Genomic DNA, 19,981 nt, shown 5'->3' on the forward strand with positions numbered 1-19,981 from the left:
ATAATTTAAGATGTTTTGCTTTCATTCTTTCATTAATAATATAAATGCCACCTTGATCAATATCATTTCATGAAAATAAAGACTAAAATAGGTAAATATACATATTTAGCTAATAAAGGCTCTTTAAATACAGATCTTCATGACAGATCCAAGAAACCCAGGCTGCTCAACAAACAAACAAAACTGCATTCAAATAAATAACACATGAGATACCCTTTATTTATTTATTTATTTAGATTTTGAGAACTTTCTAACAACTGCATTAACTTGGTTAACAAAACTGTATTCAAATAAAGTAAATTGGTCTGCAGAACAATCTAATTTATAAAAATGGCCCCACTTGAAAAAGGTTTGAGAAAGGCTGTTCTAAATTAAGGTGTTTTTTAATTTCTTGCATGATATGCCAGATTTGGTGGTTTTTTAAAAAATTGCTTAATCTTTTTTTTTATTGTACAATTGCTAACAGTGGACTTTTAAATCAAATGTCTTAATCTTTCATCATTAGCAGCCCAATAATTTTAACAGATGATGAGAATGGATCTCTAAATCAAATAAATGAGTTGATTTGAATATTACTCGATTAGGAAATGTAAATTTTCAACATTTTGTTGCAGTGATTTTTTATTAATTTTCATAGTCTGTGGACTAAAAGGAATAAAATAGATATATGAAAGAACTTTCTAAATTAGACTTAATTAAGCTTGCTAATTAATGCTTTAAAAGCTAAAAAGATATTTTTAGCAATCATGTAGTATTTTTGGTCAAGTGTAACTACAACTGAAATTGCAAAGCTTCCAAGGCTATTAGTGCATTAACAGAATTTTCAGAAGCAATAGAAATTATAGTATAGAAATGATGTACAGTACAAATTTCGAAATCCAGACTCGTCGAGACTTCGACGATTCCTGATTTGGGATTTTTCCGGATATTAGATCATCAGTTTAAATCTAGTAAGATGGCATATAGAAATTATAAAATTAAAAATATGAAATCATGATTTATGAAATAATGAAGTATTTATGATCTTAAAGGTATCAAAATTTACAAAATAATAATAATAATAATATTTATTATTTTACCTTATTAAACATTTCATTCAATGTAAGTTGTTTAAGTTGCTTCGTTTTTTTGTGCCAATACTTTCTCTTTAACTCTGTAGACAGACATAATCTCTTGTTTAGTTACATTGTTGAACTCCTGTAACTGCTGTTTTGAGAATTCTGACTAACTTGTCAATCAAAATTTTCTCGTTTTCAGTAACTTCTCTGTCACTTTCTTCACTGTTGGCAGCAATATTTTGTAGATCTAGAACCATACTACAGATTTCACCGTTCATTAATTGATTGATGATTGAGAAGCATTGTCATCACAATGAAAAACTTCTTTTATATCATCTTCATTTATTACCGCTTTTCCACATTTCTTTATAAAATCCGTTAATTGGAAAATTTCACCTTTGTTTTGCGATAGCCGAAAACCTTTAAAATTAGCAGTTATCATCAGCAAATTTAGCTATCCTTCACTATACATATTTGGCTATGCATCATGATCTTGGTGACTAATGACAAGTTGTTCCTTTAAATTTTATTTTGCTTCTATCGCACCCTGAGACAGTTAAGCCTGAATTGTATTAGTTGTTTATTATACTTATGTATATTTCTTGCACATGCTTAAGACTTATCAGAGTTCTGAATAAATAAATTCCCATATATACTTAAGCCTTATTGAGGGCCGGTGCTAGATATCTTACCGCCTGATGCAGTCTCTGTGTGTCCTAAATTCTGCGACTCGTCGCGGCCGTACAAGTCCTGCTGCTGGTTCTGGGTTTATGTGAATAACAAATCAGTTATTCTTGATTCAAATAGCCCTAAATGTAGTCTTTGTGTCTAAGAGTATCATCAACAAAATCTATTTTTAGCATAAGGAAAGAAATTTTGGGTAAATTTTTCCTTGCCAACATTTTTTAGTGCATTTAATTTAAATCTGTTATCAACGCCAAGCGTAATGTCAACATAAAAAAAGTGTTTAGGCATCGCTGCATGTATTATTTCTCAAGTTGCCTTGTTTTGATAAGCATGCAGTGATGAAAGGAAAGTATAATAAATAATGATTCACCAGTTTAGCGTCAGATCAACGATGTATCTATATGGAATGTTTCGGTTTGAGATGTGTGCCAAAAAGCAGATACGCAGCAACGGAGCCAAATTACTGATCGTACAGATTTATGCTAAAATGTTTGTGTCTTTAATAACAAGGTATTTTATTTAGTGTCGAAGTGAAATTAAGAATCATGACTCTCCAGATGTTTTATTATACGCAGGGGGGGGGGGCAGAGAATCGAATGCGCATGCATAAGCCTAGGAGAAGAACATTGGTGGTGGTTTTGAGGTCCGGATTTTAGATCATTCCGTATAATGGACGACCGGATTTCGGGCTTTGCACTGTATATAATTTTCATTACAATCAATTCACTTAAATTTCCTTATGACAGATTTGATTTATAATCCTTTATTGTTATCAATCCACGATTTTATTTTTAGTGTCATATGAATGAGATTGTTATGATAGCTAAAACTCATTTTTTCTCTTTTAGTGTGTGTAATTAAAATAAAACCATGTAATTTAAAAGCATTTTTAATATTCTTATTTTTTATTGACTCTTCCTTGCTGAAATGCATCAGTATTTTACAATTCTAAAAATATCTTATCTAAGGTACCAATTATTTTTAAATGTAATTTTGATAAGTTTTTTATTTCCATATTATATTTTATTTTTCCCTCTAAAATTTGTTGTATGCATACTTAATTTGATAATTGTAAAATTTAATCATCCTATATTTAATTAAATATTTCTGTTTAGGGTCCTGAGAAAATGAGATCACAGTTACTTATCTTAGATAGGGGTTTTGACTGCGTGTCACCACTTTTGCATGAATTAACTTTCCAAGCCATGGCCTATGATCTTCTTCCTATTCAGAATGATGTTTACAAATTTGAAACTTCCACTGGGCCAGATGTTAATGTAAAAGAAAAGGAAGTTCTGTTGGATGAAAATGATGATCTGTGGGTCGAACTGCGTCATCAACACATTGCTATTGTATCTACGTAAGTGGCAGTTTTATAAATGGTAAAATTTAAGCTCTGCTGTAATTGTAAATATTATAAGAGGATCACATTTCTGAGTACGAATGACCTGATTTCTCTTCTTTAAGGGCTTAAAACTGAATTAATGAAACCATTTATGCTGTATTTGAGTTAATTGTAAGTCTTCAATCTGAATTTCAAGTGTGACCATGGATATCTACATAACAAATTTTTTCAGTATGTAGTAGATTTGCAACAGAATGATCAAGCTGTGCAGCTAATGTGTAGAAAATGAATAACAAATGTGTTGAGGCTAGAACATAGTTTCCCAACCTTTTTTGACTCACTGCCTGCCACCTTTTTTAAAATTCATTTTTTCTCAGTGTCTCTTATTCTTGTTACAGTCATATATTAGATGCTTGTTGAATATAGTCTGTAGACGTTGGCTGAAAGTGCATTAAACTTTTTAGGTATATAATACACTTGCATTACATCAAATTATTGATTAGAACTCATCATGCAGTATGGAATAATAATGATAACTGTTAGATTTTATGTAATGTTTAAATGTTTATAGTAATGATCCTCCAAAACATGCACAAATTCATGTAACAGTAGGAGTTATTGAAAGAGTGATACTTACCTGTTAATCATGAAAGTGTTGCCAAGCAGTGTCAGTTGTGGATACATGTGACAGCACACTCATAATATTTGCACTTTCATTTGATGTAATCTGGATTGTTTCTCAATAATTGACCTTTAACTTTTGTAAAAAAGGATCTGAATTAACTGTCATTGCTGTATTTTTCCCTCACATTTTGCATTTTTTTTAAAATTTGGGGCTTGACTTCTACAGAACAGCAAAGAGTGAATTATTTTCAAAGTTATGGGAAAAGTTTGTATTAATGAACACAATATGGTCAGCTGAATATAGTCACCAAAACAATAATAGATTGGGGCAATTACCTGTGGGAAGTTTGTACTCTGTAGCATTCTAAACAGAACTTCGGTAAAATCAAAGGGCCTAACAAAAAAGTAGAAATTGACGAAAGCCTTATTTTACGAAGCACAAAAATGAAGCGGTATGAATACTGATTGTTTATGAAATAAAGAGGCATCAGTTCATTCAGAATGCGTCAGAAATTATCGGCACAGATTGGAGGGAGAATCTTTATCAACTTTCATGGTTGCTGGGATAATACAACTGATGAATAATATACCAAAAGGATTTGCTTCTTGGGTATACTGTATATCAGACCTGGCCAAGCCAAATGGTTTCTCAGGCCACTGATAATTAGGAATGGTATAGCAGGCTGCACTTTAGGTAAACATGCTTTTAAAAAATGCAATACAAATACTAAATGAATGAAACTTTATTGTTATACTATCTATAAACTTTACCGTAAAGTACAAAATTTATTGTTATATATTACTTTATTGTTATACTATTCAAATATAATGAACTTTCTAGTCTTAATTAATGAGATATTTGTTTATCATATCCTTCACTTAATTTTTATAAATCTGTATTTATGTTCGATGTTGCACATTTTATCTGATTTTCTCAGTTGGCCTCAGTTAATGAAGCACGAGAAGAACTCTGTAAACTTTATCTTCGAAAAATGTTTCACAAACATATCTGGATACAAAAGCACTTGCAAAGCCTTGTGCCAAATATCTTAAGTTGAAATATCTTGGATGTAATCTAAGTGTTGTAAAAATAATTTTTGATGTGGGTGCAAAAATTTGTTTCATGTCATTCTTACATTGTAACTCGATTAACTCCATTTACAGATTTTCAGGAACACTGTTCACATCTACATGAAATGGGCATGTAAATATTTCAAACATTTTATTATATTTTGCTAATTGGCAGTAATATCCACGTTGGGAAACTATAAGCTAAAATAATCTTTTTGAAGTGTATTCTATTTCCAAAGTTGGAATGTACAATAAGAGAATTACTTTATGTATACTTCTGTTTCAAGGTCATTATAGAAAAATAAATAATTGAGTACTGTAAAAGAGTGTCAGAAAACACAACAGAATTAGGGAGGCTATGAAATATGATAGATGATTCCAGGTGTGATGAACTAAGTCACTGTGCTTGTGGCCGATATCTGAAACTGTCTCTATCTTTGTGCAAATATGTTATAGTGTCCAGTAGGTGAACTTCTGTCTGAAAACTGGAGTAACAGGAAGCTACACAGGATAAGGGTTAAAGTGTCCTTTATTAATTCTTTAAAATTTACAATGTGTCAACTCGGTGATAACAAACTTCGCCTTTGCTTGGACAGTAACTCGGGTAATGTAAGTCAGGTAATGAAACTAAAAGTTGCAGATATTAACAAATGATAGAACTAAACTATAGGGCTCAGCGAAATCCCGTAACGTAAACCTCCTTCGAAACTAGCGGCAACAATTAAATTCAATTAAGCCACTTGAACCAACAATAAGCAAACGTACCTATGGCAGAGGTGGCAGCTAGAGCCTAACTCTCCCTTTTCTCCTACCAAAACTCGGCTTTTAAATACTTCCTGAAAAGTAGAAATTTGCATTCCTTCACGCGCGCTACAAAATTTAAATATTCTGGCACTGACAATTAGGGGAATGGAGATGTTTAAAATAAAACTTTAACTTGTTTAGTTAAAATAAATATAAATCCCTACAATGTAATTAACTTTCTAAGACAGTGGTTCATACAGGGTACATTGATGTGCCTTAGAAGATTTTCTGGTGTGCTTTATATTATTCTGGAAAAGTATGTGTCCAGATATAAAAATAAATATACACTATAAAAAAAATTTGGCACACCAAAAAGGAATCATATGATTGCTTTGAAATTTCGTATACATAAATGCTTTGACCAAATATGCAAATGATTAAAATTTGATGTCCAATGTATGAAAAGTGCAATCTCCAGCACATCAGAACTGCTCATCCAGCAGATGTATATAAGGAGCTCATATCATTGGATTGAAAGAGGCAGATTGGTCAAATTGGAGAATCGTTCATCATACGAGTTGAAGCGATGTGGCAATTAGAAGATGCTGGCAAGAATGGGTGGACAATGGAAGATTTCAGCGTCGTGGATAGTAGCAGTCGACTTAGGGCCATAACAGATCTGGAGGACAGAGAAATTGTCATATCAGCTGTCACAGCACTCGATTCAACGCTATGAGCCATCAGACCACACACGAGTGCCCACCATGACCATTCACAGGCAGCTGATAGAGCAAAATCTATTGCTTGTACTGACTATTTCACCATCTGCCACTCATGCCTGCACATTGTTGAGCCAGATTACAGTGGTGCTTGGCTCTATCAGGTTGGAGTAATGCTGACTGGGGACATATAGTCTTTAGCAACGAATCTCGCTTCCAGCTGTGTGGTGACAGTCATCGAAGACAGGTCTGGAGACGCCAGAGAAGTACTTATCCATGTACAGGGCTACGAAAACTTCATGAGTTTTCCGAAGAGATGAATGAAACAGTTACATTTTTGTAACCTCCTTTGGTGCAGATCCTAGGTTACGAGGTCTACAGTGTTTGGTGGATATATTTTAGCAACTCGGTATCTTTTTAATACTAGCATGCAAGGGCAAGAAGAAAGTATTCTTACATCCACTGACCCCCCCCCCCAAAAAAAAACAAATTCAGAGAAAACTACAGATTGGGGGGGGGGTGAAATCTATTGAAAGTAATTTGGAAAGGTTTCCATTGGTAAATAACACTTACATAAATTAAACACTTCCTATAGTAGTTGAGCATTTGATAAATTTAGAAGGAAAATTGTGTTCTTATTCTGCATCACTTAACACGAAGCAGTATTATTGAATTAGAAACCTATTCATGTAAACTTTAAATGATTTTGATTTTTAACATTAATAAAAGGAGAACTGTCAGCTATATCCACTAATTGTGCATTAATGATTAAACATAAGGAATTGTCTGTTAAAGCCTTTTGGATATCTGTAAAAGAAGAATATCATATTTATCATTCTGAGCTGACGACAGTTTTTGTTTTGTGCATATGTACTATCATGAACTTTTGGTGCAAATCTTATGAAATGATCACAAATTCAGCAAGCAGTCGAACTTCCTTCGATTAGGCCTTCAATATGACGACTTTTGAAAACATTCAGTTGTATATACAGTGTTTGAATATATAGAAGCATTTTTGGTCATTGTTAATGACAATTTTACATTGAATAATAAACAGGTATATCCCCTGAAAATCGCTAAGGCTTCTTTGATATGTCTTCAGTAAGCATATTGCTTACATTCATTGGCATTCAAGTTTTAATCATTTGCATTTCTACTATGGAGTAGTTTATGTAATGAGTTGTATTTTGATTGGCCGACGATTTTTGCGAGTTTACTGCAGTAGTTTGATGTGTAGACATCATTGTTCGTGGTGTATCGAGTAGTGAGCAGGAGCAGGTACCTATATGGGCTACCTGCCATAACCATATGGCAGGTTTTACCTGCTAGGTGGGCTGGGGGGCCAATGCTTAGAACTAACTAACTAACCTATATGGGCTAGCTTTAAAAACTGACAAGAAAAACTTATAGTTTTTCAGAATAAGGTTTTAAGGATCATCACAAGCGTACCATGGTTTATCAGAAACCAGAAATTATATAAAGATCAGAAAGTGCAACAGAAGATTTTATTCTTTCTAGCTTGCATAATGTTTTCTTTTTCAACCTAAACCACATCGTTAACCTTACGGACTGTGACCCTATGCAAAAAACCATGAGCAGTTCACCATAATGTGGCATATTAGTCAATAATTGTGTTTGTATGCAGTGTACTTAGCATTTTGAATTCCTGAATAGCCAGTTGTTTATTTTCATCACGTTTTGTAATTTATATTCAGCTTCAAGATTTTGTTTCAAGACTTCACATTATGTATTTTTTTTTTCCTATGCCACTCGCTGTGGAACTTCAAAACTGAATATTTTTCTCCATTTCATGTTTTCCTTACTATTTCATGCTACTAGATGGCATTTCTACCAGTCGATGCTAAATCGTATTCCAGCTAAAAAAAACCCAGAATTTTCGAAATTTATGCATTTATGCACTTTTTTTTTTTTTTTAATTACCACCATATATCAAGAGCTCTCTCTAGTTACAGATAAAAGCTGATAAGGTTGAAAGTGTGAACATTATCCAAGATTTTGTGTACGTATGGTTTCTTTTCACTAATTGCAGAGTGTAATTTTATGATACTTTCTCTGCAATGTTAAATGCCGTTACAGGTAGAGACTAATGTAAATTTTTAAAGATGTAGGAATCATTACATAACTTTTATTATTCAAAATATGTAGTTTAAATAATTATGTATTTAATAATACTTAATCTGTATATGTTTAAAAATTTTCATAGGAGTGTTACCAAGCAGTTAAAGACATTCATTGAAAGCAAACGAATGGCAGCATCAACTGATAAAGCAAGTTTTAAAGATTTATCTGTGATGATAAAGAAAATGCCTCAGTATCAGAAAGAATTGAGCAAATATTCCACTTATTTGCATTTAGCTGAAGATTGCATGAAGTGTTACCAGGGGAATGTTGATAAACTATGTAAAGTTGAACAAGTATAGTAAAATACTTTTCCTAATCTTTTAATATTTTGTATTAATTTTATTATGGTTCATATTATAAAAGCAGGTTTTAAATACTAAAACATAATTTGATTTACTTCAAATTATGTTGACGTTTTGTTTTTCTCAGTTGGAAAACTGATTTAAGGATTTTTAAAGATTTAATAATGTTCATTAATTCAGATTTTTTAAGTTTGCCTTTGTTATTTTTGTCTTACTTTAAAAATTATTTTCATTAATGATTCATTTATTTGAATACTTTTAAGCGAAAAATTTTGGTTTCTGAAATACGTTTGCTGTTCTTATGAAATACTCATATCTGTCTCTCTTAGGCCCATCAGAGGCCGAGTGGTAAAGTCACTGAACACGGGTAGTTCAATTTGGGATTTGAATCCCAGTAAACAGGCTGGCCATTTTCATAGTTTTTGCCACATGCAACATACATATGACCCAGTTTCCCTTAGAAAGTCTTTCACAGGGAGGTGGGATATTTTCTATGTAGTAGTAATTCTTGAATTGTAAAAAAAAAAAAAAAAAAAAAAAAAAAAAAAAAAAAAAAACTTTTTTTATGAAACGTGATGTACAAAATGCAAAGCAATCATTTTCGATATGCTAAGGTATGTATTCTGTCATAAAATGCTTAATTGAATAGAAAGCATGAACATATTGCTATTGCTAGTAAACATATTGCTAGTAAAGTAATTTAAAATTATTCATTGTTCAGCTTCATTTAGTATTTATTAATTGTTTTATTGCTTACTTTTTATTTTAATTTGTAATTTGTAGGATTTAGCTATGGGTACAGATGCTGAAGGTGAGAAGATAAAGGATCCTATGAGGAACATTGTTCCTATTTTACTTGATGGTGCTGTTAGTGCATTTGATAAAATACGTATAATACTGCTATATATACTTTCAAAAAATGGTAAGTTCTATTTAAAACAGGAATTGAAATATTAAATAAATACTTTATTTGTTAATTTTTTACTCAAGTTTGAATGATTTAATGAGTTTTTGCAGAGGAACAACTAAAAAATACAGCTGTTGAAATTAAAAATCTGGTTGTGATATGATGATACATTGTCATAAGGTAGAGGAAACATTTAGCAATATAAACACACCTAGGGTTTTACAAGGTAATTGTGCTAGATAAGCATGGCATGTCCAGTTACTACGGTTAAAATTAATTTCCTGCACCGTGGATTAATAAAACTGTTATTGAGATAATGGAAAAGTAAGCATTTGGACTACAGCAATCAACATTTCAACTACTGAAATTCAGAGCTTACACTAACAGACTGCAGAAAGCATACATTATGTCACATAATACTCTGATAGGTGAACAGAAGCAAATAAAGAAAAGAATTCACATTAATCATTGCATCTCGAGATATTCAGAGGTATAATGAAATAACAATAAGCATCAGATTTTGCTTTGATATCCATCAGATATTGTAATGTTAATATTGCTATGCCTTCATATTGAAATGCAAGTTTCTTTCAAAAATATAATATTATGATAGTTATCAGTAGTTTATCCAGAGTACTTTTCATTTGTCATGTTGTTATTGTAACTGTTAACAGTCATTTGTTCTTTGGAAATTAAATTACTTGTGCAATCTTTCCATCTCAATATTTGAACAATCAATTCGTTAAAGAATAGAATAGTGTTTATTTTTAAACTGACACAACTCAGAGTAATCTGTAGTTTGATTTATCAACTGGAATGTGACCAAACTTGGGTAAGGGGACTTATGCCGAAAGGAGATTCTGTGAAACAAATTAGTTCCAAAAGATACTCATGGAGGGGAGGGGAATATAGAGCTGCTCTAGTTTACATAGCTGAAAATTAGACAAATCAATAGTTTACATAGCTGAAAATTAGACAAATCAATGACAAAGGAAAAATTTCAGTGCAGCATTGCTTTAGTACAGCAAATGAGCTACCCCAGAGTATTACAGTAATAGTATTTTAGTGCACCATAATACTTCATTCAATCTTGATAAGGGCATAGACCCTGGTGTGACCACGATCACATATTGTATCCTTTATATCACATTCTTGATGGCTAAATGTAACATGTCACTAGGAATGCTCAGCATAGCCCATGATATGTTGACCTTTGAAGTCATCAAGATCAGGACCCCATCAAGATACACCTTGAACTCCAAATAACCCTACAGAAAAAAGTTTCTTGCATTAGATCCATGAAGCAAGGTGGCAAGCGGGAAAAAGCAACTTATGTCACAAGTAATGCATGTTAAGGTAAAATGAGACGAATGCTAAACCCAGCTACCATTTGGAATGATCTTCAGTGTTTCCCCCTTGTCTTTATAGACTCAATTATTGAAGCTCCTGTCATTTAAGTAACTGAGCATTTGCATTTTAAAATTTTATCTGCATTTCATTCAAATTTTTAGTTATGTAGACTAGAATAACACCACAGCTTTTCCCAAAAGGCAACTTTTGGAACTAATTTTTTTTAGGGACTTTTTTCCCCATGCTGTCATATTCTCCCTACCAAATTTGGTAGCATTCCTGCTGATAGCTTGAGCTACAGATAGTTCTGAATAGTATCAGTTTAAAAAATGCTACCATATAAGCTAGAGATTAAATCCAAAAAGGGAGTCAACAGTATTTTATATTTGTTACAATTTTGAAAATGGATTACATTCAGCCTTGTTGCACATATAGATTTATTGTAAATTGCATTATACACACATTATTTTTCCTCTTGATATATATATATGAAGAGAAATATATATATATATATTGCATGTGTGTGTATATATATATAAAACTCATTAAATGTTGATTTGTTTCACTGTCTACAGGTATTACAGAAGAGAATCTTGCTAAATTGATCCAACATGCACAGATTCCACCAACTGAGAAAGCAATGATAACAAACATGGCTATGCTGGGAGTCAATATAGTAACTGATGTAAGTATGACTTCTAACACCTTTAACATTAAGCAGTTTAATCAGGCTAAGTCAGAATGAATTATTTTGCATAAATAATACAAGTCATCAAATCAAAATCTATGAATAAAATTTCATTAGAAGTTTTGTAGCACATCTGATACTGGATATGGCCTAAGTTAGTATCCATGTGAGCATTAGCCATATAGCCAACTTGACAGATGATCTATAGATTTTGATATGCAATAACAACTGTATGTAAATAATAGATTCACTGATACATAACATGGCAGGAGTTTTGTAATGTGAGAATGAAGTGTATATGCACAAGCAGAAAAAGATAAAGTGAAAACAAATGCGGCATGAATAATAGTTGTGATGTAAAGAAAAATACTGAATGGCAGTTTGTGCATTTTGTTAAAGTGTAACATATAAAAAAATTCAGATCATATCTGTTTTCCAGTGAATATTTGGATTTTAATGTAACAGTGCAGTTGCTCAAGGATCTGTGTATACTTGTGTAGGAGAATGATGTAAACAGAGCATGTGAACAGTAGATAATCAAAGTAAAGCAAATAAAAACTTGTAGGCAAGAACTTTATGTCAACAATGTTTGATACAAGAGGGAAACTATGTGAGGAAAGAGCATAAAGAAATTACCATGGTCAGAGTCGTACCTGCATATTTTTCGCCTGAGGCAAATAGGTAAATATATGCTTCTGTATAACATGCAGAGTGTCTGATTATTTGGGTGGGGGAATATCTACACACACTCAAGTTAACTATATCTATAAATTTTATACTTATTAAGCATAACTATTTCAAACCACAGTACTATTTCTTATAATTTTACCATATTTACCAATATCATATTTAATCTTAGTTTAATGTATTCAGAAAAAATGGCACTTGTCACAGTTTTTAAACTAAAACATTAAAAAATACTAAGCAGCATTGAAATAACATGATTAGTATTACAATTAACACAAAAAGCATTACGTTAATTTTTCAAGATTTCTTTTCATATTTTTTTTATGATGCAAATTCAATATTTTTTCTTAAATACTTGACATTTCATTTGTGTGCAGAGAGAATGACTATATTTGAAAATTTTTTCTTGACCAAATGAAGATAATAATAAGGAAATAATATGTAACGAATGAAGATTTATTTTAGTTTGCCAAAGTTTCATTTGTCACTAGAAACAGTAATTAGTATGTTGCTTCGGAATTCAGATATGATTGTGCTAAGCTGCAGTGGGGTTCAGTCATTTAGATAGTGGGGTTTAGTTTTTGTAGTTTAAGATATCCACAAAGTTCCTGAACAAGTTTAGCTTTATTGTGGGCTGTCTGTAAGAGATAGTGCTATAAATGTTTTAGGTATTATTGCATTAAAGTTTTTTTTCCTAACACTTTGTGGTGGTCTTCCATTGTGAGGATTTGGAAATCCGAAAATCTTCATCTCGCAAGGGAATTGAAACAGGACTGCCCAAAAAAATGAATGTTTAGTATGGGATGCTGCATGACAATATTTTAATACTATTTTTCTTTCATAAACAAAAAATAGCAGCCAGAGTTTACCTCAGTACATCAATTAATTACGTTAGATACTTATATATTAATTAGTAAAGTGCACTGCCACAGATGAAATTTTGAGGGCATTTTTTTCAAAAATTTTCATGTGATTCTGGCAGTTTATATATGGGGTAATAATCATTGGAATAGGGTATATATTTCAGTGTATACTTAAAGGAGGGTTACCTCTGACATATCCATTTTATCTGCTACCAATTCTAATCTAATTACCATAATTTAAAACAAAACCTGAAAATCTAACTATTGGGAAGCAAACCATTAAAATTTCCTGGGAATGTGTCATCCCATCACATTTATTTTAATGTTTTCTATCCTGCTGTTCATGTCTTTTAGGCATTACATTTGATGCTTGATACTGTCGATTGTAGGCCATATGTGGCCAATGAGGTCTTTTTTTGTGATCTGAAGCTAAGTTAATAAAATTTTTTACTCTTAATTCTTATATTTTAATGTGTGTAATCATGAACTATCTTCATGTATTTATTTGAAATTAAGTTGAGTATTCTGAAATAATTAATATTTATTTGTTCCAAGATCTATTCCTAAATATTTGCTAGTAATCATTGCCCAAGATACAACTTAAAATTGCATTCGTGGGTACAGAAGTTGGCTGTCACTTGTTTAATATAGACATAAACTATATTTCTTTGAAATTTGGCTCTTTATTTTGTTGTATGCCATATATAATATTAGGTATGAGTACTGAAAATAAATAGCAAATGCTTTACAAAACAGAATTACTGAGACAAGCAGTAAATGCTATATTTCAACAAATATTTTATTAACAAACCCAACAATCTCAAAGTGTCAGTGGCAACATTGTATGGAAAAAAACATTTTTATCTTCAGCACGTGACACTATCCATTAATAAATCTAAAAGTATGTTGTTTTTAAATATATTTACTTCAAATGCTTTCAAAGGGTCACTTGAAATATGTATGTTTAAATGAAAAAAAAAAAAAAAAAAAAAGGTCTTTGGACATAATATAAAGTTTGAAAGCTTTCATATTTTTTTTTTTAAATTTATTTAATTTTGTCATGCGTTAATCAAACACACTATCAGATTCTGAATCAGAATTTTGCAACAGCTCTTGGAAAACTGCTGCGTGCAAGTCTAAATGAATGGCAGTATTCTCCGTTTTACTGTTACCATTACTATCATATGCTTCACAAATAATATCATTTTCAGTTTTATCAAGCACAGATGTGGTTTTTTTTTACAAATGTGATGAATGTTTCTCCCCTATTTTTCAAATGTCTGAAGTCTTCAAGTCATCTGATAAGTCTAGCTGAGATAGATGGCCAGTTATTCTTGTACTATTTAAAATTTGGGAGTTCAGCTTATATCTGGGTTTTAATTTTGACTGTACTTTAGCAGCAAAATTTTACTTTGTGACAATATATTTTGAAATTTATGGTAGCTCATTTTAGCTTGTTTTTTCACTTGTTTTTATGAATTTTGAGCAAATAAACATTATAATCAATAGTATGGCTGACGAATTTTAATTTAGTGTTATTTAGATGTGGCTGATTATTATAAAACAGTGTTATTTTCATTGTTGTAGGGAAGCAGGAAAAAGCCATATCAAGTACCAAGAAAAGAAAGGATTACCGAACAAACTTATCAAATGTCCAGGTGGACACCCGTTATTAAAGACATAATGGAGGTATTTTCAGGAGAATTTTCATGGTTATTAAAAACAAAATTTATTAATTTTTCGTAATGCAGTTTTTCTTAAAAGATTGATTTGCTTGTTAAAAATGATATTTGGCTTTTATAAGACTGTCCGGGTTCGTAGCGGTCCCTGCAAGTGCTTATAAGTCCTTATATTTGAAAATAAAATATAAAGGTCCTTATAGGTGCTTACTTTTTCTTTAAAGCCGTTATTTTTTTGTTTTTAGTGCTTATTTTTTGCTTTTAGTGCTTTTTTAATGAACGCGAATTCCCCCCCCCCTCCCCGGGTACCAAAGCTGAAACTAAATAAACAACTTTTCTTCCTTATATGGAACGTCGGATGGGGAATCATACTCCCGGAAATAGCTTTCCCCCCTTCTCTGCATTAAGGTAACCTACGGTGCGTGCGAGAGTACAGACAGGTGCACGTCGTTCTATTGGTCAAAGAATTGCGAAAACCGTAGAAAATTCCGGTACATTCGGTATTCTTTTCCTCCCACCGAAATACTACACGTGTTTGAATTTCTATCAAGATTTTAATAATTTACATTCTCGTTCTGCGTGGTCTGTTCATATTCGTGTTTATTATGATCGTTATGCTTATATTATGAGCATATGTATGAATATTTATAATAATATAGTTGCAGTAGCTGCTGAAGTTTAGATAAACTTCCAAAAATGGTTTTTTTTTTTTTTTACACAGATTAGCTTTCTAAGGAATAATATTTGGAATGGCTTAAATAAAAGAAAAGTAATCGAATAGTCAAAAAAATTTTTTTAAATTGTTTTTGTGTGTCCTGTCCAATCTGGATTGAATAGGACTAAAAGTTTTGCGGTCTACCCAACCCAAGTGAAGAATGATTCTATTCCGGAAATTTAACGGTCTGTTCAAAATTAGAGTCAAAAACACCCAGATTAGTAAGTCTCTTTCTTTTCCTTTATTTAGTTCTTTATTCTCCGAATACCGGCAGCTGTTGATTCCGATTGCGTAATATCACGTATGGAAGAATTACGCCGCACGTATTACACAATAACGTTTGCGGTATTTTGCAGAGATAATTAATTTTGATGTTCAGTCTGAGATTTATTTATGAACACTTAAAAGAGTTTTACTGTTCTTTCTAAGCAGAATATTTCTCAGTTCCGTTGGTCTATTTTTATATGATGCATATATCGAAATGTCAAAATCATTTATTTAGCCGAGAAATCTAAAGAACGGCTACAATCTCCCCCCCTTCTTTTTTTTCCAGTTACGCTCAATTATACGGAATATTCGGCAATTTCCGAGTATGCGGGTTAGTTAAGCTTTTACTGTTAAAGTATGACTACATGAAGCAATTTCCAGTCTCCTGATTTCAGAAATGTTCCTCTTTTTTACTTAAATTACTTTGCTTGGAATATATGTTAAGGGAAAACTGTTATACAATGAAAATTTAGAAAATGTTCAGAATTTTGATTTAAATTATTTAAATATTAATATGAGTGAAAAAAATAAATTGTATTTATTATAAGTTGCCAAGCAAATACAATTAATATGGCTTATTATTATTTATTTTCTATATTTTGAACTGAAATTTCATCATTAAATCTTGTAATATAGTTTAGTTCTGCATAGTTTTTTTTCCTCTCATTGTAAACTAATTCTGTAAATTGAACTGTCATTTAAAATTAAAAAAAAAAAAAAAGGTAATTGTTTTCCACGGTTGAGGTAATGCTCATTCTCTTAATAAATATTGCATTGCTCATATTTTAAATTGCAAGTGTAATTTTTCTTTTAATGTTTATGCAGTTGTGTATAATGTAATTAGACAGGTGCTTATTTTTTTCTTAAAATGTGCTTGAAAAGTGCTTATAGGTGCTTATTTTTTTAACTAAAATGTGGCTATGAACCCTGTGTGTGTATCAGAAAAACTTATTTTCAGCTTTTTAATTCATATCTGTCATTATATTTGCCTTTATCTTACATTTCCATGTATAAGCCAAGAATTTTCAGAGCGTTTTCTAAACCTTAATTACAGGGTCAACTAATATATAGATCTGCTAATTTTGAAAAAAATGTGGATCTTTTAAATTGACTGGACTCAAATCGCCAAAATGTCACTTTTATTTTTTATGAAAAAGTTAGTTTTAAGTAAAATGAGTTATTCATTTTATGAAACTTTATATATTGCTGGTTTGTTGTGTTGTAGGCACAATGGAAAATAAAATAAGACAGCACAGATATCACAGATCAATACAAGACAACAAGTGATTGGAGAAGATGCCCTTGCTTCAAATAGAGTTACCAGTAAAATTATTGTTGTTGGCATCTCACATTGTAGTCTACTCCAGATTCATTGAAAAATATTCCATCTATTTTATTTACTTGGCAACACTTGAACCCTGATGTTGACATGTTTGGATGTTACAGAATTTTTCTTTTCATTTTGGCTACAAAAAGGAAAATTTTGTAAAGTTTTGAATTTTGGGTAAATTTCTGAAGAAACATCTACTCTTGGCTTACATGCAGATCGGCTTATATTTGGAAATATGGGGGAGGGGTTAGTTTATTTTTCTTAATTATTACAGATTTGTAAAAAATTCACAATATAGAAAAACAATGTGAGAGAAACAAACATTGTAAGAGTAAAGAAAGCAAGGCAAGAACATCACAGCTCTAAAACATCATAGTACAAAACATCATGGTAAAAAAATAAAGCAATAAAAAAATCTCATAGTTTAAAAAGATCATCATCGAAAACATTGTGGTGCAAAATAAAGCATCTGGAAATCATCACATGATGTTAACATCACAGACATGAGTTTCTCAGGCTTTAAAAGTTGTAAATGCATATTCGCATAATGATTTGTGAGCATAGGAAGGCATGAGGGATATTTTTACTTTTATATTTTTGAATTAACTAAAGATTTTAAAAAGATTAACTAAAGAAAATAAATTTTTGCTGAGAAGTTAAGAAGTAAACTTAAGTATTAAAAAACTGAAAATGAGTAGAAAATTAATTTTACTTAAAGCAGTTGACTTCTTTAAAGCGGCGGTACAACTGTTGTACTGGAAAAATTATTTCTTTTAAATCAGGATTTGGTACAACTGTCTTACCTTTTCCTTCCCCTCAAAAATTTTAGAAGGAAATTATAATAGCTTTAGTACCTGATGCAACAGGAAAATGGCATTAATTGCTTTAAAATGGGCAGGTCATTTTACATTTGTGTGGAATTATAGAATAATCTGTATTTTAATGTAACACCATAATTGAAATTTTTAAGGAAATTAACATTTTCTCTAGAATCTCTCAACTTGTATTTAGAGGGTAAATAGCAATTGTATCTTCAGAAACATATAGTTAATGGGAGGAAGAAACTGAGAAGATTAGATTATTTCCCAAAATTTATATTATCTGCAAAGAAAAAAAAAAAAAGTAATTGAATAAGCATTTGATAATAATGAAATATATTCATGAAGCATAAAGAAAATAAACTTAAGAAAATTACAAATATAGCAACTTAATTAGACCACAGATAACATCTGACAATCATGCAAATTTTACGACTTCCATGGCGGAAACAAAAGACTGCTTGAAAATGACTTGTCATTATTAAACGAAGGGAGAAAACATGCACGATTCTGCTATGCTAAAGTCTAAAGAGTATTTCAAGCCTCATTTAGAATATTAACAGAATTTTATAAATTAAACAAATTTAATAGAGGTAACCACATGCAGTTACTTATCTTCCTTTTCTATTCTTTTCATGAAAAATTAAGAGATTAATTAATTAATGACATTTATTAGTTAACTATATAAATTTAAAATTCTGTTAACTGCTATACCTAGCACTATTTTCTACTTATATTCAGTTTATGAATATAAGTATGTGAATTAAGTTTATGAATGCTTAAATTGCCTTCTTATTCTTTTATCAAAAATTTGTTAGTTCATTTAAAAAATGAAATATAAAAGTAAAAATATTCTTCAATCCTTCTTGCACTAGCATGCTAATATGCAAATTTTAATGTAAACTATTTGTAGCCTGAAAATGCGGGTATATGATTTTATCATCGTGTGAGGATTGTAGAAGCTTTATTTTTTACCACAATATTTTCTATGACTATGTTTTAAAGCTGCAATGTTTTTTAACCTCTCTATTTTCAATGACGGCGTTTTGTGCTATGATGCCTGAAAGCTGTATTGAGTGAATTAAGCTGTATATTAATTATTATGCATTTCATTACCCACTATCTTTTTGTGTAACTATTTTACAGTTTTTATATATTTTGTTAATCAATGTCTTTTTGTGAAACTTTTTTATGTACAGGATGCTATAGATGATAAATTGGATGCCAAGCATTTTCCGTTCTTAGCAGGACGTGTAGCTCCAACTAATTACGGACGTCCGACACCAACCAGGTATAGATCTGTAGTATTTCTGGTTTCAGTTCATAAGTATATTATTTATTGATAGTAAACGTGCCATTTTGTAAAAAATTGGGGAAATTTGTTTTCATTGAAACTGGTTTAACCTGTTGTTTCATCTTCTAGTAATTAAATGGGAACTACTAAAAAATTCAATTGAAAATCATTATTTTGAATCTGATGAGTCAGAAGGAGAAAGTGCTCTATCTGTTAATGAGCATTAATCCAAAGCTGTGTGTATATAAATTACTCTTGAAATATAATTTGTATAGTAATGCGTATGCCAGTGTCTTTTTTGCTTAAAAGCTTGTACTTACCCTATTTACAATGCAAGTTGAATGCGAAAGAGCTTTTTCAAAATTAAAAATTGTAAAAAGTAGATTAAGGAGTACTATGAAGCAATGGAGTCACTGCTATTGATGAACAAAGCAAAAATTTGAGATATAATGGAGGAAATATTTGCTCAGTCAGGCACTTGGAATTAAAAAATATTAAAATTTTTAATTATGAATCAACTGCTGTTTTGTTTATATAATGATTTAGTCACTGTTATTTATTGTGTGTAGTTTATTTGTATATATAATTATTTTATAAAATTAATTTTTATGATGATGACACTGATAACTTATATGTATAGCGACATTTCATATGGGGCCTTAGGGCCAACATATTTTTTCCTGCCAGGGCC

General features: G+C 31.0%; 1 protein-coding gene across 1 annotated transcript in view; it reads left to right on the forward strand.

Annotated features, from left to right (window-relative positions):
* Rop (Syntaxin-binding protein Rop) overlaps positions 1-19,981 on the forward strand; it is a 56,038-nt gene that overhangs the window by 20,204 nt on the left and 15,853 nt on the right. Inside the window, exons 8-13 of the mRNA XM_085820948.1 lie at positions 2,861-3,105; positions 8,473-8,683; positions 9,476-9,614; positions 11,525-11,634; positions 14,775-14,876; positions 19,196-19,287. Of these exons, the coding sequence (XP_085677074.1) occupies positions 2,861-3,105; positions 8,473-8,683; positions 9,476-9,614; positions 11,525-11,634; positions 14,775-14,876; positions 19,196-19,287 (899 nt within the window). The remainder of the gene's footprint in view (positions 1-2,860; positions 3,106-8,472; positions 8,684-9,475; positions 9,615-11,524; positions 11,635-14,774; positions 14,877-19,195; positions 19,288-19,981) is intronic.

The sequence above is a fragment of the Stegodyphus dumicola genome, chromosome 7, assembly GCF_044657685.1.
Source record: "Stegodyphus dumicola isolate Sdum_Otavi_A_Nest chromosome 7, ASM4465768v1".
Taxonomy (NCBI): Eukaryota; Metazoa; Arthropoda; class Arachnida; order Araneae; family Eresidae; genus Stegodyphus; species Stegodyphus dumicola.